Source organism: Panulirus ornatus, chromosome 18 (assembly GCF_036320965.1).
Source record: "Panulirus ornatus isolate Po-2019 chromosome 18, ASM3632096v1, whole genome shotgun sequence".
In the NCBI taxonomy this organism is placed as follows: domain Eukaryota; kingdom Metazoa; phylum Arthropoda; class Malacostraca; order Decapoda; family Palinuridae; genus Panulirus; species Panulirus ornatus.
This window is the reverse complement of record NC_092241.1, coordinates 58,000,417-58,025,092: the sequence shown is the minus strand read 5'-3', so window position 1 is coordinate 58,025,092 and position 24,676 is coordinate 58,000,417. Positions and strand designations below refer to the sequence as shown.

Below are 24,676 nucleotides of genomic sequence, written 5' to 3'. Positions count from 1 at the left end.
CCACTCTATCATCAAACACATTCAACAGACCTTCAAAATACACTCCATCTTCTCACTTCATCACTACTTGTTATAATCTCCCCGTTAACCCTTTTCATTAATGTTTCCATTTGTTTTTTTGTCTTACACAATTTATTTACCTCCTTCCAAAACATCTCCCCCCCCCAAAAAAAAAAAATTAGCGATACTCTCTCACCCTTACTCTCTTTTGCCCTCTTTTTCACCTCTTGCACCTTACTCTTGACCTCCTGCCACTTTCTTTTATACATCTCCCAGTCATTTTCACTACTACCCTGCAAAAATCATCCAAATGCCACTCTCTTGTCTTTCACTAACAATCTTACTTCTTCATCCCACCATTCACTACCCTTTCTAATCTGCACACCTCCCAAGCTTCTCATACCACAAGCATCTTTTGCGTAAGCCATCACTGCTTCCCTAAATACATCCCATTCCTCCCCCACTCCCCTTACATCATTTTCTCTCAACCTTTGCCATTCTGCACTCAATATCTCCTGGTACTTCCTCACACAGGTCTCCTTTCCAAGTTCACTTACCCTCACCACTCTCTTCACTCCATCATTCTCTCTTCTTTTCTGAAAACCTCTGCAAATCTTCACCGTCGCCTCCACAAGATGACAATCAGACATCCCTCCAGCTGCCTCTCTCAGCACATTAGCATCCAGATTTCTCTCTTTTATGTTCCTGTCAATTAACACATAATCAAATAATTTGTCTGGCCATCTCTCCTACTTACATACGTATACTTATGTATATCTCTCTTTTTTTCAGGCATCATTTGTTGATTCACCTTAAGACCAATGAAGAAAAGTTTTATACACTCTGTATGATGACAAGAAAACTGTATTCATTTATAAGTGGTGAATGCAAGGCAGAAAGTGTGGATACATTCAGCATGCAAGAAGTCGCCCTCGGTGGTCATACTTGCCTCCAATTATTGAAGGAAAAATTAATAGACCTCTTGATATCAATTAAGTCACAGGTCCTTATGAAGAATAAGAAGGAAGGTCAGCACTGGGTTGTTGAAGATTGTAAGTATTGGTTATTAGTAAAGTTTGTTGATTTTGTTTTGTATGACAGTTGCAAAAGAGCTTGGTATCACTTATTCAATGTATTTATTTATTTTGCTTTGTCGCTGTCTCCCACGCCTGCGAGGTAGCGCAAGGAAACAGACGAAAGAAATGGCCCAACCCACCCCCACACACATGCACACACACACACATCCACACACGCAAACATACACACCCACACATCCCAACGTACACACATATGTACACACTCAGACACACACATATACACACATGCACACAATTCACACTGTCTGCCCCCTACTCACCCCCATCGCCACCCCGCCACACACGGAATAACATCCCCCTCCCCCCTCATGTGCGCGAGGCAGCGCCAGGAAAAGACAACAAAGGCCACATTTGCTCGCACTCAGTCTCCAGCTGTCGTGCAATAATGCCCGAAACCACAGCTCCCTTTCCACATCTAGGCCCCACAGAACTTTCCATGGTTTACACCAAACGCTTCACATGCCCTGATTCAATCCATTGACAGCACGTTGACCCCGGTATACCACATCGTTCCAATTCACTCTATTCCTTGCCCGCTTTTCACCCTCCTGCATGTTCAGGCCCCGATCACTCAAAATCTTTTTCACTCCATCTTTCCACCTCCAGTTTGGTCTCCCACTTTTCCTCGTTCCCTCCACCTCTGACACATATATCCTCTTGGTCAATCTTTCCTCACTCATTCTCTCCATGTGCCCAAACCATTTCAAAACACCCTCTTCTGCTCTCTCAACCACACTCTTTTTATTTCCACACATCTCTCTTACCCTTACATTACTTACTCGATCAAACCACCTCACACCAGATATTGTCCTCAAACATCTCATGTCCAGCACATCCACCCTCCTGCGCACAACTCTATCCATAGCCCACGCCTCGCAACCATACAACATTGTTGGAACCACTATTCCTTCAAACATACCCATTTTTGCTTTCCGAGATAATGTTCTCGACTTCCACACATTCTTCAAGGCTCCCAGGATTTTCACCCCCTCCCCCACCCTATGATTTACTTCCGCTTCCATGGTTCCATCCACTGCTAGATCCACTCCCAGATATCTAAAACACTTTACTTCCTCCAGTTTTTCTCCATTCAAACTTACCTCCCAATTGACTTGACCCTCAACCCTACTGTACCTAATAACCTTGCTCTTATTCACATTTACTCTTAACTTTCTTCTTTCACACACTTTACCAAACTAGGTCACCAGCTTCTACAGTTTCTCACATGAATCAGCCACCAGCGCTGTATCATCAGCGAACAACAACTGACTCACTTCCCAAGCTCTCTCATCCCCAACAGACTGCATACTTGCCCCTCTTTCCAAAACTCTTGCATTCACCTCCCTAACAACCCCATCCATAAACAAATTAAACAACCATGGAGACATCACACACCCCTGCCGCAAACCTACATTCACTGAGAACCAATCACTTTCCTCTCTTCCAACACATACACATGCCTTACATCCTCGATAAAAACTTTTCACTGCTTCCAACAACTTGCCTCCCACACCATATATTCTTAGTACCTTCCACAGACCATCTCTATCAACTCTATCATATGCCTTCTCCAGATCCATAAATGCTACATACACATCCATTTGCCTTTCTAAGTATTTCTCACACACATTCTTCAAAGCAAACACCTGATCCACACATCCTCTACCACTTCTGAAACCACACTGCTGATGCTCAGTACATGCCTTCACCCTCTCAATCAATACCCTCCCATATAATTTCCCAGGAATACTCAACAAACTTATACCTCTGTAATTTGAGCACTCACTCTCATCCCCTTTGCCTTTGTACAATGGCACTATGCACGCATTCCGCCAATCCTCAGGCACCTCACCATGAATAATACATGCGTTAAATAACCTTACCAACCAGTCAACAATACAGTCACCCCCTTTTTTAATGAATTCCACTGCAATACCATCCAAACCTGCTGCCTTGCTGGCTTTCATCTTCCGCAAAGCTTTTACTACCTCTTCTCTGTTTACCAAATTATTTTCCCTAACCCTCTCACTTTGCACATCACCTCGACCAAAACACCCTATATCTGCCACTCTATCATCAAACACATTCAACAAACCTTCAAAATACTCACTCCATCTCCTTCTCACATCACCACTACTTTATCACCTCCCCATTAGCCCCCTTCACTGAAGTTCCCATTTGCTCCCTTGTCATACGCACTTTATTTACCTCCTTCCAGAACATCTTTTTATTCTCCCTAAAATTTAATGATACTCTCTCGCCCCAACTCTCATTTGCCCTCTTTTTCACCTCTTGCACCTTTCTCTTGACCTCCTACCTCTTTCTTTTATACATCTCCCACTCATTTGCATTTTTTCCCTGCAAAAAATCATCCAGCCTCTTTCTTCTCTTTTTCTAATAATCTTACTTCTTCATCCCACCACTCACTACCCTTTCCAATCAACCCACCTCCCACGTTTCTCATGCCACAAGCATCGTTTGCGCAAGCCATCACTGCTTCCCTAAATACATCCCATTCCTCCACCACTCCCCTTACCTCCTTTGCTCTCACCTTTTTCCATTCTGTACTCAGTCTCTCCTGGTACTTCCTCACACAAGTCTCCTTCCCAAGCTCACTTACTCTCACCACCCTGTTCACCCCAACATTCTCTCTTCTTTTCTGAAAACCCATGCAAATCTTCACCTTCGCCTCCACAAGATAATAATCAGACATCCTTCCAGTTGCACCTCTCAGCACATTAACATCTAAAAGTCTCTCTTTTGCGTGCCTGTCAATTAACACATAATCCAATAACGCTCTCTGGCCATCTCTCCTACTTACATACGTATACTTATGTATATCTCATTCAATGTAGTTGAATGATTTCCTTCTGCATTTACATTTGTTATTGGAAAAACATTTTAAGAATTTTTTATTTTTCTTCTGTAATGGTCAATCTACTTGTCATTGATAAAGTGTGAATTGTACATTGTTAAGGTACTGCTTGAAGAATCCATTCCTAATACTTTTGTCACTCTTCTTTTACAAACATTCTTTTATGAGTAGCCTGACTGTAGGATTCTCACCATTTTCAAAAGAATGTCCTATGTTGTTGAATTAATATTAAATAGCAGCTCATGGGTGCCCAGAGAATTTTTTTTCAGGGTGTGAGGGTGCATAGGTTGTAAGTAAGGGATCCGCTTTTGAAGTACAAGGCAACAGACTAAAAGAATATTTTTTTTTTTTTTCGCTGTCTCCCGCGTTTGCGAGGTAGCGCAAGGTAACAGACGAAAGAAATGGCCCAACCCACCCCCATACACATGTATATACATACGTCCACACACGCAAATATACATACCTACACAGCTTTCCATGGTTTACCCCAGACGCTTCACATGCCCTGATTCAATCCACTGACAGCACGTCAACCCCGGTATACCACATCGCTCCAATTCACTCTATTCCTTGCCCTCCTTTCACCCTCCTGCATGTTCAGGCCCCGATCACACAAAATCTTTTTCACTCCATCTTTCCACCTCCAATTTGGTCTCCCTCTTCTCCTCGTTCCCTCCACCTCCGACACATATATCCTCTTGGTCAATCTTTCCTCACTCATTCTCTCCATGTGCCCAAACCATTTCAAAACACCCTCTTCTGCTCTCTCAACCACGCTCTTTTTATTTCCACACATCTCTCTTACCCTTACGTTACTTACTCGATCAAACCACCTCACACCACACATTGTCCTCAAACATCTCATTTCCAGCACATCCATCCTCCTGCGCACAACTTTATCCATAGCCCAAACCTCGCAACCATACAACATTGTTGGAACCACTATTCCTTCAAACATACCCATTTTTGCTTTCCGAGATAATGTTCTCGACTTCCACACATTCTTCAAGGCTCCCAGAATTTTCGCCCCCTCCCCCACCCTGTGATTCACTTCCGCTTCCATGGTTCCATCCGCTGCCAGATCCACTCCCAGATATCTAAAACACTTCACTTCCTCCAGTTTTTCTCCATTCAAACTCACCTCCCAATTGACTTGACCCTCAACCCTACTGTACCTAATAACCTTGCTCTTATTCACATTTACTCTTAACTTTCTTCTTTCACACACTTTACCAAACTCAGTCACCAGCTTCTGCAGTTTCTCACATGAATCAGCCACCAGCGTTGTATCATCAGCGAACAACTGACTCACTTCCCAAGCTCTCTCATCCACAACAGACTTCATACTTACCCCTCTTTCCAAAACTCTTGCATGGGAGTGGATCTGGGAGTGGATCTGGCAGCGGATGGAACCATGGAAGCGGGTGAAATTATAGGGTGGGGGAGGGGGCGAAAATCCTGGGAGCCTTGAAGAATGTGTGGAAGTCGAGAACATTATCTCGGAAAGCTAAAATGGGTATGTTTGAAGGAATAGTGTTTCCAACAATGTTGTATGGTTGCGAGGCGTGGGCTATGGATAGAGTTGTGCGCTGGAGAATGGATGTGCTGGAAATGAGATGTTTGAGGACAATGTGTGGTGTGAGGTGGTTTGATCGAGTAAGTAACGTAAGGGTAAGAGAGATGTGTGGAAATAAAAAGAGCGTGGTTGAGAGAGCAGAAGAGGGTGTTTTGAAATGGTTTGGGCACATGGAGAGAATGAGTGAGGAAAGATTGACCAAGAGGATATATGTGTCGGAGGTCGAGGGAACGAGGAGAAGAGGGAGACCAAATTGGAGGTGGAAAGATGGAGTGAAAAAGATTTTGTGTGATCGGGGCCTGAACATGCAGGAGGGCGAAAGGAGGGCAAGGAATAGAGTGAATTGGATCGATGTGGTATACTGGGGTTGACGTGCTGTCAGCGGATTGAATCAGAGCATGTGAAGTGTCTGGGGTAAACCATGGAAAGCTGTGTAGGTATGTATATTTGCGTGTGTGAACGTATGTATATACATGTGTATGGGAGTGGGTTGGGCCATTTCTTTCGTCTGTTTCCTTGCGCTACCTCGCAAACGCGGGAGACAGTGACAAAAAAAAAAAAAAATCCACATTTTATGAAAAAGGATCCAGATTTATGGTGTGTGCTGTAAATTGATTTCAAAGGTAAGCTGTGTTCTAGTTCAGTTTGCTGCCAGAACTGGAGAATGAATGATAAAGAAATATTTTTTTTGCTATACATAATCTCAGGTTCCCACATCATAGAGGAGTGCCAAGAAACGAATTTTTCAAGAATACTAATGATAATGCTCTTAAACTTATTCAACTTTTTAATGGTTCCGGCCTATATATATGTGCAACAGGTTTTATTCATGATTATGGACTTGAGAAGCATGCACACATGACTATCTTCACCAGTTTATGTTGGAAAAAGTTGTGTGTCCAAGTTTTCAAAATTTTTCATGTAGTGTCTGAGAGATTACATTCCCTTGAGTGGAACAGACATGTGTTTGTTGTGCTCCTGACCTGCCAAAGGTCAATTTGATGTATACCACAAGCACACACACACACACACACACACACACACACACACACACACACACACACACACCAGCTGGATATTTGGTTTACCCCTGATTGAACCTTTGTCTTCACCCAAGATCATCAAATTCCAATGATTATCATAGTGAGACATGTAGATGACTTAATAGTGAATAGTGACAAGGAGATAATGTTTCCCTCGGTGCCTGAGGTCACATGGTCAGGGCTGCAGTTGTGTAACAAACGCCATCATGACATTAAACTACACCTGCACTCGGCTTTGCCATCTGAAGAAGAGTAAGAGTGATCCCAACACCATTTTTTTTCACGTTATGGAAAAAGGTGAGAACAATGGAAGTAAGGGGAGTGGGGGAGGAATGGGATGTATTTAGGGAATCAGTGATGGATTGCGCAAAAGATGCTTGTGGTATGAGAAGAGTGGGAGGTGGGTTGATTAGAAAGGGTAGTGAGTGGTGGGATGAAGAAGTAAGAGTATTAGTGAAAGAGAAGAGAGAGGCATTTGGACGATTTTTGCAGGGAAAAATGCAATTGAGTGGGAGATGTATAAAAGAAAGAGACAGGAGGTCAAGAGAACGGTGCAAGAGGTGAAAAAAAGGGCAAATGAGAGTTGGGGTGAGAGAGTATCATTAAATTGTAGGGAGAATAAAAAGATGTTCTAGAAGGAGGTAAATAAAGTGCGTAAGAGCAAATGGGAACTTCAGTGAAGGGCGCAAATGGGGAGGTGATAACAAGTAGTGGTGATGTGAGAAGGAGATGGAGTGAGTATTTTGAAGGTTTGTTGAATGTGTTTGATGATAGAGTGGCAGATATAGGGTGTTTTGGTCGAGGTGGTGTGCAAAGTGAGAGGGTTAGGGAAAATGATTTGGTAAACAGAGAAGAGGTAGTAAAAGCTTTGCGGAAGATGAAAGCCGGCCAGGCAGCAGGTTTGGATGGTATTGCAGTGGAATTTATTAAAAAAGGGGGTGACTGTATTGTTGACTGGTTGGTAAGGTTATTTGATGTATGTATGACTCATGGTGAGGTGCCTGAGGATTGGCGGAATGCGTGCATAGTGCCATTGTACAAAGGCAAAGGGGATAAGAGTGAGTGCTCAAATTACAGAGGTATAAGTTTGTTGAGTATTCCTGGTAAATTATATGGGAGGGTATTGATTGAGAGGGTGAAGGCATGTACAGAGCATCAGATTGGGGAAGAGCAGTGTGGTTTCAGAAGTGGTAGAGGATGTGTGGATCAGGCGTTTGCTTTGAAGAATGTATGTGAGAAATACTTAGAAAAGCAAATGGTTTTGTATGTAGCACTTATGGATCTGGAGAAGGCATATGATAGAGTTGATAGAGATGCTCTGTGGAAGGTATTAAGAATATATGGTGTGGGAGGCAAGTTGTTAGAAGCAGTGAAAAGTTTTTATCGATGATGTAAGGCATGTGTACGTGTAGGAAGAGAGGAAAGTGATTGGTTCTCAGTGAATGTAGGTTTGCGGCAGGGGTGTGTGATGTCTCCATGGTTGTTTAATTTGTTTATGGATGGGGTTGTTAGGGAGGTGAATGCAAGAGTTTTGGAAAGAGGGGCAAGTATGAAGTCTGTTGGGGATGAGAGAGCTTGGGAAGTGAGTCAGTTGTTGTTCGCTGATGATACAGCGCTGGTGGCTGATTCATGTGAGAAACTGCAGAAGCTGGTGACTGAGTTTGGTAAAGTGTGTGGAAGAAGAAAGTTAAGAGTAAATGTGAATAAGAGCAAGGTTATTAGGTACAGTAGGGTTGAGGGTCAAGTCAATTGGGAGGTGAGTTTGAATGGAGAAAAACTGGAGGAAGTGAAGTGTTTTCGATATCTGGGAGTGGATCTGGCAGTGGATGGAACCATGGGAGCGGAAGTGGATCATAGGGTGGGGGAGGGGGCGAAAATTCTGGGAGCCTTGAAGAATGTGTGGAAGTCGAGAACATTATCTCGGAAAGCAAAAATGGGTATGTTTGAAGGAATAGTGGTTCCAACAATGTTGTATGGTTGCGAGGCGTGGGCTATGGATAGAGTTGTGCGCAGGAGGATGGATGTGCTGGAAATGAGATGTTTGAGGACAATGTGTGGTGTGAGGTGGTTTGATCGAGTAAGTAACATAAGGGTAAGAGAGATGTGTGGAAATAAAAAAGAGCGTGGTTGAGAGAGCAGAAGAGGGTGTTTTGAAATGGTTTGGGCACATGGAGAGAATGAGTGAGGAAAGATTGACCAAGAGGATATATGTGTCGGAGGTGGAGGGAACGAGGAGAAGAGGGAGACCAAATTGGAGGTGGAAAGATGGAGTGAAAAAGATTTTGTGTGATCGGAGCCTGAACATGCAGGAGGGTGAAAGGAGGGCAAGGAATAGAGTGAATTGGAGCGATGTGGTATACCGGGGTTGACGTGCTGTCAGTGGATTGAATCAAGGCATGTGAAGCGTCTGGGGTAAACCATGGAAAGCTGTGTAGGTATGTATATTTGCGTGTGTGGACGTATGTATATACATGTGTATGGGGGTGGGTTGGGCCATTTCTTTCGTCTGTTTCCTTGCACTACCTCGCAAACGCGGGAGACAGCGACAAAGCAAAAAAAAAAAAAAAATTTATTTATTTATTTTGCTTTGTCGCTGTCTCCCGCGTTAGTAAGGTAGCGCTAGGAAACAGACGAAAGAATGGCCCAACCTACCCACATACACATGTATATACATACATGTCCACACACGCAAATATACATACCTATACATCTCTAAGTATACATATATATACACACACAGACATATACATATATACACATGTACATAATTCATACTGTTTGCCTTTATTCATTCCCATCGCCACCCTGCCACACTTGAAATAACAACCCCCTCTCCCATCGTGTGTGCGAGGTAGCGCTAGGAAAAGACAACAAAGGCCACATTTGTTCACACTCAGTTTCTTCTAGCTGTCATGTAATAATGCACCGAAACCACAGCTCCCTTTCCACATCCAGGCCCCACAGAACTTTCCATGGTTTACCCCAGACGCTTCACATACCTTGGTTCAATCCATTGACAGCACATCGACCCCTGTATACCACATCGTTCCAATTCACTCTATTCCTTGCACGCCTTTCACCCTCCTGCATGTTCAGGCCCCGATCACTCAAAATCTTTTTCACTCCATCTTTCCACCTCCAATTTGGTCTCCCACTTCTCCTCGTTCCCTCCACCTCATACACATATATCCTCTTGGTCAATCTTTCCTCACTCGTTCTTTCCATGTGACCAAAAAATTTCAAAACACCCTCTTCTGCTCTCTGAACCACCCTCTTTTTATTACTACATATCACTCTTACCCTATTATAACTTACTCGATCAAACCACCTCACACCACATATTGTCCTCAAACATCTCATTTCCAGCACATCCACCCTCCTCCACACAGCTCTATCTATAGCCCATGCCTCGCAACCATATAACATTGTTGGAACCACTATTCCTTCAAACATACCCATTTTTGCTTTCCGAGATAATGTTCTCGACTTCCACACATTCTTCAACACTCCCAGAACTTTCGCCCCCTCCCTGACCTTACTTACAACCTATGCACCCTCACACCCTGAAAAAAAATTCTCTGGGCACCCATGAGCTGCTATTTGATATTAATTCAACAACATAGGACATTCTTTTGAAAATGGTGAGAATCCTACTGTCAGGCTACTCATAAAAGAATGTGTACATTGAGATGTAAAGGTATGTATATTTGCGTGTGTGGGCGTGTGTGTGCGTACATTGTGTATGGGGGTGGGTTGGGCCATTTCTTTTGTCTGTTTCCTTGCGCCACCTCGCAAATGCGGGAGACAGCGACAAAGCAAAATAAATAAATAGAATATTTTTTTTTTTCTTTTTTTTTTTTTTTTGCCGGTCTCCTGCGTTTGCGAGGTAGCGCAAGGAAACAGACGAAAGAAATGGCCCAACCCACCCCCATACACATGTATATACATACGTCCACACACGCAAATATACATACCTACACAGCTTTCCATGGTTTACTCCAGATGCTTCACATGCCCTGATTCAATCCACTGACAGCACGTCAACCCCGGTATACCACATCGATCCAATTCACTCTGTTCCTTGCCTTCCTTTCACCCTCCTGCATGTTCAGGCCCCGATCACACAAAATCTTTTTCACCCCATCTTTCCACTTCCAATTTGGTCTCCCACTTCTCCTCGTTCCCTCCACCTCCGACACATATATTCTCTTGGTCAATCTTTCCTCACTCATTCTCTCCATGTGCCCAAACCATTTCAAAACACCCTCTTCTGCTCTCTCAACCACGCTCTTTTTATTTCCACACATCTCTCTTACCCTTACGTTACTTACTCGATCAAACCACCTCACACCACACATTGTCCTCAAACATCTCATTTCAGCACATCCATCCCCCTGCGCACAACTCTATCCATAGCCCACGCCTCGCAACCTTACAACATTGTTGGAACCACTATTCCTTCAAACATACCCATTTTTGCTTTCCGAGATAATGTTCTTGACTTCCACACATTCTTCAAGGCTCCCAGAATTTTCGCCCCCTCCCCCACCCTATGATCCACTTCCGCTTCCATGGTTCCATCCGCTGGCAGATCCACTCCCAGATATCTAAAACACTTTACTTCCTCCAGTTTTTCTCCATTCAAACTTACCTCCCAATTGACTTGACCCTCAACCCTACTGTACCTAATAACCTTGCTCTTATTCACATTTACTCTTAACTTTCTTCTTTCACACACTTTACCAAACTCAGTCACCAGCTTCTGCAGTTTCTCACATGAATCAGCCACCATATATATATATATATGTGTGTGTGTGTATATGAGTGGTTGGGCCATTCTTTGTCTGTTTTTTGGTGCTACCTTGCTGATGTAGGAAACAGCAATTAAGTATGATGATAAACGGTGGATACTGCATACATATTTTTGCACCTGAGTAATATTTGACCATCAGGGATCAAAGATCAGGCTTGCAAAGTCATGTGAACTAAAGCGCTACTGAATGCTTGTGCATACATTATCCCATTACAAGGCAAGTAGAATGGATATTGACCAAACTTCTTCCGTGAATGCTACGTATAGATTTTTACGTTTGATTAATTTTTATGGGTCAGAGGTTTGTTTCTACAATATCAGAAGATTAGTGAATAGATATTGACCTAAGCTGTACCTTGTGTATTACAAAGTTCGGTATGTAATATCAAGTTTTGTAGGGAAGGGTTAGAGGTTATGTTCATATTGAACATGCACTAGAGAGATATACAAAACCATATATTTTTTAAATCAATTTCTACGTTTCTCAGAAAAATTTTGTTAAATTGACCTAACAAGTAGTGGAGATGTACCCTGGGTAACCTCTTTGAAGTTTTTCTTTTTTTAAGAATAGCCGTTATTGTAGATATTGTTGTTGCAGCTGCTGTTACCCATCTTAGAGTAGAGAGAAGGGGAGATATGCAAGGATAATCACATTATTGTGAAAGATTTGCTCCTTTGATGAATTTGTCATAATAATTTACTGCCCATTTTTCTTTCATTGTTCATTAACTCCTCACATCTCGAAAATTATTATCCAGGTTTAGTTTTAGATTTGAAGGACTTGGGAAATTATTTTGAAATGATTAGCAGTTAATAGGCTTTGATTTATTTTTAGCTTGTGACATGTTAAGAGAAGATCATTTAGCCATTACTAGCCAATTCACTGCTTTTTCAGCTGATATCAGAAGAGCAGCTGTAAGAGGCAAAAACATTGGCACATTATTCCAGGCCTTCATTGCTAGTGGAACATTGCCCTCTAGGACAGGATGTGGCCTTATGCAAACTACAGGTAATTATCACATAGCCATTACTCTTCAGTTTTCTCTTTATACAATGGTCATTTCCTGCATGATAAAAATATGATTTTGATGTGTAGTTTGGTGGGGCTATGAGCTGAAGAAACTAGTTTCCTTTGATTTTGTTCAAGACTCATTATAATTTTCTGGTAATCATGAAGTGGCCTCACCACTTGTAAAAACTGACACTGTCTGCTATTGACAGCGTAATGTTGTCAAAATCTTCTCATAAATGGAATGAATCTACGTTGAGCTTTCCTTGCCTGGTATACTCTTACAATGCCACGTAGGTGTGTAAACAAACTCTGCTATCTCTCTCTGATGCCCATTCTCTCTGGAAATTCCTATCAAGGGGTGGCCTTGGTGGCAAAAGAGTCTCTAGTTATCCTTGTCCTTGCATACCTTCCTCACATATACAAATTTTGCAAATTTCATTCATGTTATGCATGCAGATGGGTAGAGTTTTTGGGTTGCTTCATCCTATTATAGTATGGAAAGGTTTGATAAAAGTGATTACAGATATATTATGTTTAAAGTGACTTCCAGTAATATTTTGTCTTTTATTCTTTTAGGTTGAAGGATTTTGTGTATGAAAGTGTTATGAATTTTGATCTTGGTTATAGTTGTGTAACGTGAAAATGTTAAAGGTGCTTCAGTGAGTGTGGAAGTTCATGTTTCACTTTGATGCACTGGACATGGGTGGATGATGTAGGGAAAATGGGGATGGATGAGTGATAGTGTTGAGTTTCTGTGTACTTAAACCATTTGACTGAATTAGGAATGGAATAATGTTGATAGATAGATGTATGTTGAAGACTCTAGTCATGGACAAAAATCCACATCAAGTCCAGCCCTAAGAGAAAAGAATGATGGTATGTAATGGTATGGATTTGTATGTAGCATTTATGGATCTGGAGAAGGCATATGATTGAGTTGATTGAGATGCTCTGTGGAAGGTATTAAGAATATATGGTGTGGGAGGTAGGTTGTTAGAAGCAGTGAAAATTTTTTATTGAGGATGTAAGGCATGTGAATGAGTACGAAGAGGGGAAAGTGATAGGTTCTCAGTGAATGTCGGTTTGCGGCATGGGTGCATGATGTCTCCATGGTTGTTTAATTTGGTTATAGATGGGGTTGTTAGGGAGGTGAATGCAAGAGTTTTGGAGATAGGGGCAAGTATGCAGTCTGTTGTGGATGAGAGAGCTTAGGAAGTGAGTCAGTTGTTGTTCGCTGATGATACAGTACTGGTAGCTGATTTGAGTGAGAAACTGCCGAAGCTGATGACTTGAGTTTGGTAAAGCGTGTGAAAGAAGAAAGCTGAGAGTAAGTGTGAATAAGAGCAAGGTCAATTGGGAGGTAAGTTTGAATGGAGAAAAGCTGGAGGAAGTTAAGTGTTTTAGATATCTTGGAGTGGATTTGGCAGCGGATAGAACCATGGAAGTGGAAGTGAGTTAGGGGCTGGGGAGGGGACAAAAGTTCTGGGAGTGTTGAAAATGTGTGGAAGGCGAGAACATTATCTCGGAAAGCAAAAATGGGTATGTTTGAAGGAATAGTGGTTCCAACAATGTTGTATGGTTGCGAGACATGGGCTGTAGATAGGGTTGTGCAGATGAGGGTGGATGTGTTGGAAATGAGAAATTTGAGGACAATATATAGTGTGAGTTGGTTTGATCTAGTAAATAATGAAAGGGTAAGAGAGACGTGTGGTAATAAAAAGTGTGGTTGAGAGAGCAGAAGAGGGTGTTTTGAAATGGTTTGGTCACATGGAGAGAATGAGTAAAGAAAGATTGACAAAGAGGATGTACATGTCAGAGATGGAGGGAACGAGGAGAAGTAGGAGGCCAAATTGGAGGTGGAAAGATGGAGTGAAAAAGATGTTGAGCAGTCGGGGCCTTAACATGCAGGAGGGTGAAAGACGTGCAAGGAATAGAGTGAATTGGAACGATGTGGTATACCGGGGTCAACGTGCTGTCTGGATTGAACCGGGGCATGTGAAGCGTCTGGGGTAAACCATGGAAAGTTTTGTGGGGCTTGGATGTGGAAAGGGAGCTGTGGTTTCGGTGCATTATACATGACAGCTAGAGACTGAGTGTGAACGAATGTGGCCTTTGTTGTCTTTTCCTAGCGCTACCTCGCACACATGCGGGGGGAGGGGGCTGTCATTTCATGTGTGGCGGAGTGGCGACGGGAATGAATAAAGGGCAGACAGTATGAATTATGTACATGTCTGTGTGTGTATATATATGTATACGTTGAGATATATAGGTATGTATATGTGCTGTTCAAACCATTCGCCATTTCCCGCATTAGCGAGGTAGCGTTAAGAACAGAGGATTGGGCCATTGAGGGAATATCCTCATCTGGCCCCCTTCTCTGTTCCTTCTTTTGGAAAATTAAAAAAAAAATTGAGAGGGGAGGATTTCCAGCCCCCCGCTCCCTCCCCTTTTAGTCGCCTTCTACGACACGCAGGGAATACGTGGGAAGTATTCTTAATCCCCTATCCCCAGGGATATCTGGGAGTGGATCTGGCAGCGGATGGAACCATGGAAGCGGAAGTGGATCATAGGGTGGGGGAGGGGGCGAAAATTCTGGGGGCCTTGAAGAATGTGTGGAAGTCGAGAACGTTGTCTCGGAAAGCAAAAATGGGTATGTTTGGGGGAGTAGTGGTTCCAACAGTGTTGTATGGTTGCGAGGCGTGGGCTATGGATAGAGTTGTGCGCAGGAGGATGGATGTGCTGGAAATGAGATGTTTGAGGACAATGTGTGGTGTGAGGTGGTTTGATCGAGTGAGTAACGTAAGGGTAAGAGAGATGTGTGGAAATAAAAAGAGCGTGGTTGAGAGAGCAGAAGAGGGTGTTTTGAAGTGGTTTGGGCACATGGAGAGGATGAGTGAGGAAAGATTGACCAAGAGGATATATGTGTCGGAGGTGGAGGGAACAAGGAGAAGAGGGAGACCAAATTTGAGGTGGAAAGATGGAGTGAAAAAGATTTTGTGTGATCGGGGCCTGAACATGCAGGAGGGTGAAAGGAGGGCAAGGAATAGAGTGAATTGGAGCGATGTGGTATACCGGGGTTGACGTGCTGTCAGTGGATTGAATCAGGGCATGTGAAGCGTCTGGGGTAAGCCATGGAAAGCTGTGTAGGTATGTATATTTGCGTGTGTGGACGTATGTATATACATGTGTATGGGGGTGGGTTGGGCCATTTCTTTTGTCTGTTTCCTTGCGCTACCTCACAAACGCGGGAGACAGCGACAAAGTATAATAAAAAAAATAAAATATGTGCTGTGTGTGGACGTGTATATATATGCATGTGTGTGTGGGTGTTTTGGGCCATTCTTTCATCTGTTTCCTTGCACTACCTTGCCAATGTGGAAGACAGCGACAAAGTATAATAAAAAGATAAAATAAAATGTTAAAATGTATAGGTATGTATATGTGCGTGTGTGGACGTGTATGTTTATACATTTGCATATGGGTGGGCTGGGCCATTCTTTCGTCTGTTTTCTTGCGCTACCTCGCTTACGTGGGAGACAGTGACAAAGTATGATAAAAACATAAGAGCTTTAGAGGAGATGGAAAGTCTAAGTTTTAGAAAAACGTGTCATATCTGTCAGGAAAATCATATGACTTGTTCCTTTTGAGAACTCAAAGGGGTGGCCACAGCAAAAGTCTTTCCTTAACTTTTGAACTTTTGCTGCTTCTTAGCCTTTAGTGCCTTACCTTAACAGGCCTCAGGCAGAGGACAACTGTGGTGCAGTGCTTTTAGAGGCTTCTCCGTAATGTTCCTACTAACTACTACTATCTAATGTGTTTACCTAACATTCTTACCTGATGTTTCATCCAATCTGCTTCTTCCAAAAGAAAAGACACTTTGGTCAGAGGAGTGCAGCTTGACAACCATTGAAGTGCTGGCTCACTATGCATCCATCACTAATCCTCCCAATATCCAGTGGATTATTTATTTATTTATTTTGCTTTGTCGCTGTCTCTCGTGTTTGTGAGGTAGCGCAAGGAAACAGACGAAAGAAATGGCCCAACCCACCCTCATACACATGTATATACATACACGTCCACACACGCAAATATACATACCCATACATCTCAATGTACACATATATATACACACACAGACACATACATATATACGCAGGCACACAATTCACACTGCCTTTATTCATTTCCATCGCCACCTCGCCACACATGGAATAACATCCCCCTCCCCCCTCATGCGTGCGAGGTAGTGCTAGGAAAAGACAACAAAGGCCCCATTTGTTCACACTCAGTAGTAACAGTAATATACCTCCCTGGTCATTGGCTGCCTACTACCTATAGAGTGTGAAATTATTAAATACAAATGAGGAAGGTGGGTGAATTTTGCATATAGGGAGATATAAAGACAAGTCATTAGCTTAGTTTTGATGAGACAGAAAGCTCAACCAGTGATCTTGATATGGAGAGATTATAATGGGTCTGGTTACCTTTTCAGTATGTCTGAATCATTATAATAGTACCTCTTTTAGTTGGAATGACAGTGTTGAAAAAATGCAAGATTTTTGACAGTTTTTCTAAATTTGAGCTGGTCATGAATCTGAGAATAAAGTTGGCACAGTTTTTCAAGAAACAATGAAATTAAAGTTGCCTAGTTCCAAAGCAAACAGCACACAACAAAATGAAAGAAATTAGTAACTAACATGATGAAATATATTAGAAGATGATGTATATTTGTTTAGAAAAACAAATAATTGGTCATTGTTGATATGAAGCACACATTGCTGAAAATAGCTAGAGTAATCTTGAAGAATCTTGTAACTGTGATAAAAGGAAGAGAGCAGTAGAACCAATAACCATGCTGTTGGTTTGGTCTAAGGAAAATGGCAATACAGTTTGTGCAACTCATACTCCAGTTGGAGCTTCATAGCTGATAGATGATAACTTTTGCTACATTTGGTGTTGGCAGAGATGAGGTGACAAGGAGATGGAGTGAGTACTTCGAGGGACTCATGAATTTCTTGAATGACAGGATGGTAAATGTAGGGTGTTTCTTGGTTAGGGATGTATTCATGTGGATTAGTGAAAAATGAAGAGGTGGTGAAAGCCTTACATAAGATGAAGTTTGGCTAGGCAGCTGGATTAGAAGGGATTGCATTTGAATTTCTCAAAAAATGAGGCAGCTGTTGTTGACTGTTAGTTACGATCTTCCTTGTATGTAAGGCTCATGGTCAGGTGCCTGGGGATTTTCAGAACTTGTGTAGTGCCATTATATAAAAGCATGGGGGGACAAAAATGAATTTTTAAATTTCACAGATATAATGGGAGAGTGTGATTGGCTTAGGAAATGAGCTATTTATTATTTTGCTGTTGTAAGACTCAAGTGAAAAACTTGCAAAAGTTGGTTTCTAAATTTGGGAATGTGTGAATGGGGAATTTTTAAAGTAGATGTAATCAAAAGCAAGGTAATTAGGTTTAGAAATGGGGTTAGGTTAGTTGGGGTGTGAGTTGAATAAAGAAAACTTGGAGGAAATGAATTATTTTAGATACCTGAGAATAGACATGATGGTGGTTAATGGAACAGTAGGATCCGAGGTGACTCACAGGGAGGGTAGGGGAGTAGAGGTCCAGGGAGCATTGAGTAATGTTCTTGGTGAGCTATTGTTCCAGTAGGGTAATTTTGTGTTGCATGTTGGTGTTACAACTGGAATGTCAAGATGTTATTATGTGACTGTGAGGGTATATGTACATGAAAGAATGATAGATGAATAAGTTGGTTAGTAGATAAACAGACTTGATTGATAGATTTTTTATCCCTAATTTTATGTTATCCATAAGGATGGGATGAAAGAATCCTACCCATCAACCCTCTGTGTTGTATAAGCCATCTAAGAGGGCTGGAGAAGGGGGTCTGAATATTTTCCCTTTCTGTGTAATAATTTTTAGGAAGTAGGAAATGGAATGACATGAGCATTTTTCTCATGAAGGCTCAGTCTTGTGTTTATTACACTATTGCAAAAATAGGGAAGAAAAGCTCATATAAACAAAAATGGTTTCCACCTTTAACAAGGTACCGCAGGGATCAAATAAACAGTGGCCCTATTTGAATATACCCAGTCTCTACCCCTCATGTATAATGAACCAAAGCTAGAACCTACCATCCACTCTGAAACCCTTTGGTCTCCTTTAAAATTTAGCTTGACTGCTTCATATGGCTTGGTACCTCCAGAATGTTCAGGCCTTTATTCACCAAAGCCTCCTTCACTCCATCCTTTCATCTGCTTTTTTTTTTTATATTTCCCCCAACAAAAATTGAAAAGTTATACTGTGTACTATCAAGTGAAATAAGAAATCTAAATGGGGTGATCACTGAAACATTCAACATTGTCCTTGATAAATTGCTTAAAACAGCTCCAGATGAGGAAAAGATTGATAATTGTACAGTATGTATGGAAGCAGAGAAAGACAGTATTGTTAATCAACCAAGGTATGCAGTGAATGCTGTGCACTGGCTGTATCTAATGGATAAGTCTCATTGTAGGTACTCTTAGGGACGTAGGCCCTTCCCCATTGATCTCTCCATTTCTAATATGTAAATCCTCTTAATCAGTCATTCTTTCCTCATCTTCCATATTTCTATTTTTCTCCCTTGCATGCTCATCAGCTCACTCACTCAGCCTGCACTTACTACTCTTACTGACACTCTAATTCTTTACATGATCAGCTCACTTCACTCCATGGATACTCAGGGGCATTCCATTTTCACCACATCTACCCTCAACCTTTCTTTTGCATTCAAGGCCCAAGAATCATACCCTTACAATGCTATTAGGATTAATGTGCCTTTGTACATAGTTATATCTGTCTTGCAGACACCAACCTCTCTTTCCTGACACTCCTTGATGTAGTTTATCAAAGTACAGACCATAATATTATTTTTTAACATTCTTTTTCTCAATTTTGTGGATTTTGATTTTAATCTTAGGTTTAACTGTGATTATGGAACACTTGAATCGTATGCGAGACTTATCTCATCTACGTGCCATACATCGAGGTGCCTTCTTTATGGACATGAAAACTATTGAGCCTCGCAGACTTACAGGAGAAGCATGGGGTGAGTGATATGTTGTATTTCCATTAGATACATCAAGTTTCAGAGCCAAAGTCTTGTGTGTTTAAACTGCCCATTACTAGTGCTTTTTTTATGTTATAATTTTATTTATTTATCATACTTTGTTGCTGTCTCCCGCATTAGCGGGTAGTGCAAGGAAACAGACAAAAGAATGGCCCAACCCACCCACATACACATGTATATACCGACATGCCTACACACCCACATATACATACCTATACATTTCAACGTATACATATATATATACGTACACAGACATATACGTATATACACATGCACATAATTCATACTTGCTGCCTTTATTCATTCCCATCGCCACCCCACCACACATGAAATGACAACCCCCCCCTCCCCCACATGCGCAAGAGGTAGCGCTAGGAAAAGACAACAAAGGCCACATTCATTCACACTCAGTCTCTAGCCGTCATGTATAATGCACCGAAACCACAGCTCCCTTTCCACATCCAGGCCCCACAAAACTTTCCATGGTTTACCCCAGACGCTTCACATGCCCTGGTTCAGTCCATTGACCGCACGTCAACCCCGGTATACCACATCATTCCAGTTCACTCTATTCCTTGCATGCCTTTCGTCCTCCTGCATGTTCAGGCCCTGATCGCTCAAAATCTTTTTCACTCCATCTTTTCACCTCCAGTTTGGTCTCCCACTTCTCGTTCCCTCCACTTCTGACACATATATCCTCTTTGTCAATCTTTCCTCACTCATTCTCTCCATGTGACCAAACCATTTCAATACACCCTCTTCTACTCTCTCAACAACTCTTTTTATTACCACACATCTCGCTTTCTCTTTCATTACTTACTCAATCAAACCAACTCACACCACATATTGTCCTCAAACATTTCATTTCCAACTCATCCACCTTCCCCTGCACAACCCTATCTATAGCCCATGCCTTGCAACCACATAAATTGTTGGAACCACTATGCCTTCAAACATACCCATTTTTGCTCTCCAAGATAACTTTCTGGCCTTCCACACATTCCTCAACACTCCCAGAACCTTCGCTCCCTCCCCCACCATGTGACAAGCTTCTGCTTCCATGGTTTCATCCGGTGCCAAATCCACTCCTAGATATCTAAAACCCTTCACTTCCTCCAGTTTTTCTCCATCAAACTTACCTCCCAATTAACTTGTCCCTCAACCCTACTGTACCTAATAACCTTGCTCTTATTCACATTTACTCTCGGCTTTCTTCGTTCACATGCTTTACCAAACTCAGTCACCAGCTTCTGCAGTTTCTCACCTGAATCAGCCACCAGCTTTGTATCATCAGCAAACAACAACTGACTCACTTCCCAAACCCTCTCATCCACAATGGACTGCATATTTGCCCCTCTCTCCAAAACTCTTGCATTCACCTCACTAACAACCCCATCCATAAATACATTAAACAACCATGGAGACATCAAGCACCCCTGCCACAAATCAACATTCACTTTTGAACCAATCACTTTCCTCGCTTCCTACTCATACACATGCCTTACATCCTCGATAAAAACTTTTCACTGCTTCTAGCAACTTACCTCCCACACCATATACTCTTAATACCTTCCACAGAGCATCTCTATCAACTCTGTCATATGCCTTCTCCAGATCCATAAATGCTACATACAAATCCATATGTTTTTATAAGTATTTCTCTCATGCATTCTTCAAAGCAGACACCTGATCCACTCATCCTCTACCATTCTGAGACCACACTGCTCTTTTCCAATCTGATGCCCTGTATATGCCTTCACCCACTCAGTCTATACCCTCCCATGTAATTTCCCAGGAATACTCAACAAACTTATACCTCTGTAGTTTGAGCACACACCTCTATCCCCCTTACCTTTGTACAGTGGCATTATGCATGCATTCTGCCAATCCTCAGGCACTTCACCATGATCCATACATACATCGAATATCCTTACCAACCAGTCAACAACACATTCACCCCTTTTTTGATAAATTCCACTGCAGTGCCATCCAAACCTGCCGCCTTGCTGGATTTCCTCTTCTGCAAAGCTTTCACTGCCTCTGCCTTCTCTCTTAATCAATCCATTCTCCCTGATCCTCTCACTTCACACACCACCCCAACCAAAACACCCTATATCAACCACTCTGTCATCAAACACATTCAACAAACCATCAAAATACTCTCTCCATCACCTTCTCACTTCATCACTACCTGTTATTACTTCCCCACTTGCCCCCCTTCACCGATGTTCCCATTTGTTCTCTTGTCTTACTTACACTATTTACCTCCTTCCAAAACATCTTTTTATCCTCCCTAAAGTTTAATGACACTCTCATTTGCCTTCTTTTTCAACCCTTGCACCTTACTCTTGAACTCCTGCCACTTTCTTTTATACATCTCCCAGTCGTTTGCACTCCTTCCTTGTAAGTATCATCCAAATGCCTCTCTTTTCTCTCACTAACAACTTCACTTCTTTATCCCACCACTCTATCCCCTTTCTGATCTACCCACCTCCCATCTTTCTCATCCACATGCATCTTTTTTTGCAGGCCATCACTGTTTCTCTAAATGTATCCCATTCCTCACCCACTCCCCTCACATCATTTGCTCTCACCTTTTGCCATTCTACACTTAATCTCTCCCGGTACTTCCTCACACAAGTCTCCTTTCCAAGCTCACTTACTCTTACCACTCTCTTCTCTCCAACATTCTCTCTCCTTTTTTGAAAAACTTTGCAAATTTTCACCTTCGCCTCCACAAGATCAGACATCCCTCCAGCTTCCCCTCTCAGCACATTAGCATCCAAAAGTCTTTCTTTTATATGCCTATCCATTAACATGTCCAGTAATGCCCTTTGACCACCTCTCCTTACATTCGTATACTTGTGTATTATGATTATTCTTAATTACTGTGTCCCGTGTCATCGAGATAGTGTAAGGAAACAGATGAAGAATAGCCCAACCACTCATATACACACACACACACATATATATATATATATATATATATATATATATATATATATATATATATATATATATATATATATATATATATATATATTGTATCACCCATGTGAAACTACGCTCCCCAGGCATGTACAAGTGACACTTTATCATCTGCATTCTGTACACCACATTTCATCAACACAGCACAACAAACACAGATTCAAAATATCACAGGACCTGTCATCCCCAAGATGTAGCTTTCATTGTGAAATCACTGAACATTTAGTCCTTAACTTCCTGTATTCACCATACACAAACATACATACATCACCACACTTCTTGACCTGTGGTCCTGCCCAGTGGATGTGACTGGCTTCCTGAGTGCTGCATGAATCCCATAGAAGGGACTCCTTGAGCAGGAAGGTAAGGGGCCAATGGAGAATTTTTCTTCTTAGGCTTGGTCATCTGTTCTTGACGCTACCTTGTCTTGGATAAAATAGCAAAAACTCACAGCTCCTTGTCCACCCCCAGGCCCAACATACTTTTTCATGGTTTACCCTGGAGGTTTAACATGCCCTGGTTAAGTCCACTGACAGCATTTCAACCCCAGTATACCACATTGTTCCAATGCACTCTATCTGATGCAAACTTTTCACCCTCCTGCATATTCAGGACTCAATTGCTAAAATCTATGTCACTCCATCCATCAATCTGCAATTTAGTCTCCCCATTTTTGTTCCCTCCTTTTTGACACATATATCCTCTTTTTTGACCTTTCTTCTCTCATTCTCTTCATGGGAGGGTTGGTGCTAGCATGGATTGTTGTTTTGCCTCGTTAATTCTTCGTATATACAGAATGAATCTTACCATACCTTCCTGCCCCAGAAGTCCTGCAGCACTCGGAGAGCTTGCCGCGTCCACCAGTCGGGACCATAGGTCATAAAGTGTTATATTGATATTCATTTCATACATGACTACCCTAGGACCAATTTCCAAGGCTTCTTTTTAAAGTCTCCTGCATCCCACAAGGCTGTGCTACTTCCAGTTGCAGGGAAATGTAGACTCGTTTGGAGTGATAAGTTCTTTAACAAAACTGTACTCTTAATGGTGCAACTTTGTCAAAGGTGACCTTCCACTTGTTGAGTAACCTTAATTACATAGAGTCTGTTAGCACCAATATATATATATAGGGATAGGGGAGAAAGAATACTTCCCACGTATTCCCTGCGTGTCGTAGAAGGCGACCAAAAGGGTAGGGAGCGGGGGCCTGGAAATCCTCCCCTCTTATTTTTTTTTTTTTTTTTTTCCAAAAGAAGGAACAGAGAAGGGGGCCAGGTGAGGATATTCCCTCAGAGTCCCAGTCCTCTGTTCTTAACGCTACCTTGCTAATGCGGGAAATGGCGAATAGTTTGAAAGAAAAAGAAAAGAAAGAAATATATATATATATATATATATATATATATATATATATATATATATATATATATATATATTATCCCTAGGGATAGGGGACAAAGAATACTTCCCACGTATTCCCTGCGTGTCGTAAAAGGCGACTAAAAGGGGAGGGAGCGGGGGGCTGGAAATCCTCCCCTCTCGTTTTTTTTTTAATTTTCCAAAAGAAGGAACAGAGAATTGGGCCAGGTGAGGGTATTCCCTCAAAGGCCCAGTCCTCTGTTCTTAACGCTACCTCGCTAATGCGGGAAATGGCGAACAGTTTGAAAGAAAGAAAAATATATATATATATATATATATATATATATATATATATATTAGGTACAGTAGGGTTGAGGGTCAAGTCAATTGGGAGGTGAGTTTGAATGGAGAAAAACTGGAGGAAGTGAAGTGTTTTAGATATCTGGGAGTGGATCTGTCAGCGGATGGAACCATGGAAGTGGAAGTGGATCTTAGGGTGGGGGAGGGGGCGAAAATTTTGGGAGCCTTGAAAAATGTGTGGAAGTCGAGAACATTATCCCGGAAAGCAAAAATGGGTATGTTTGAAGGAATAGTGGTTCCAACAATGTTGTATGGTTGCGAGGCGTGGGCTATGGATAGAGTTGTTCGCAGGAGGATGGATGTGCTGGAAATGAGATGTTTGAGGACAATGTGTGGTGTGAGGTGGTTTGATCGAGTAAGAAACGTAAGGGTAAGAGAGATGTGTGGAAATAAAAAGAGCGTGGTTGAGAGAGCAGAAGAGGGTGTT

At 42.0% G+C, this 24,676-nt stretch overlaps 1 protein-coding gene across 4 annotated transcripts in view; it reads left to right on the top strand.

Annotated features, from left to right (window-relative positions):
- Polr1B (RNA polymerase I subunit Rpl135) overlaps positions 1-24,676 on the top strand; it is a 242,799-nt gene that overhangs the window by 66,097 nt on the left and 152,026 nt on the right. For 3 of the 4 annotated variants that reach the window (XM_071673312.1, XM_071673309.1, XM_071673310.1), the window contains 3 exons: positions 793-1,052; positions 12,300-12,413; positions 19,396-19,524. In XM_071673312.1, the coding sequence (XP_071529413.1) occupies positions 793-1,052; positions 12,300-12,413; positions 19,396-19,524 (503 nt within the window). The remainder of the gene's footprint in view (positions 1-792; positions 1,053-12,299; positions 12,414-19,395; positions 19,525-24,676) is intronic. The other variant, XM_071673311.1, reaches the window with a different exon arrangement.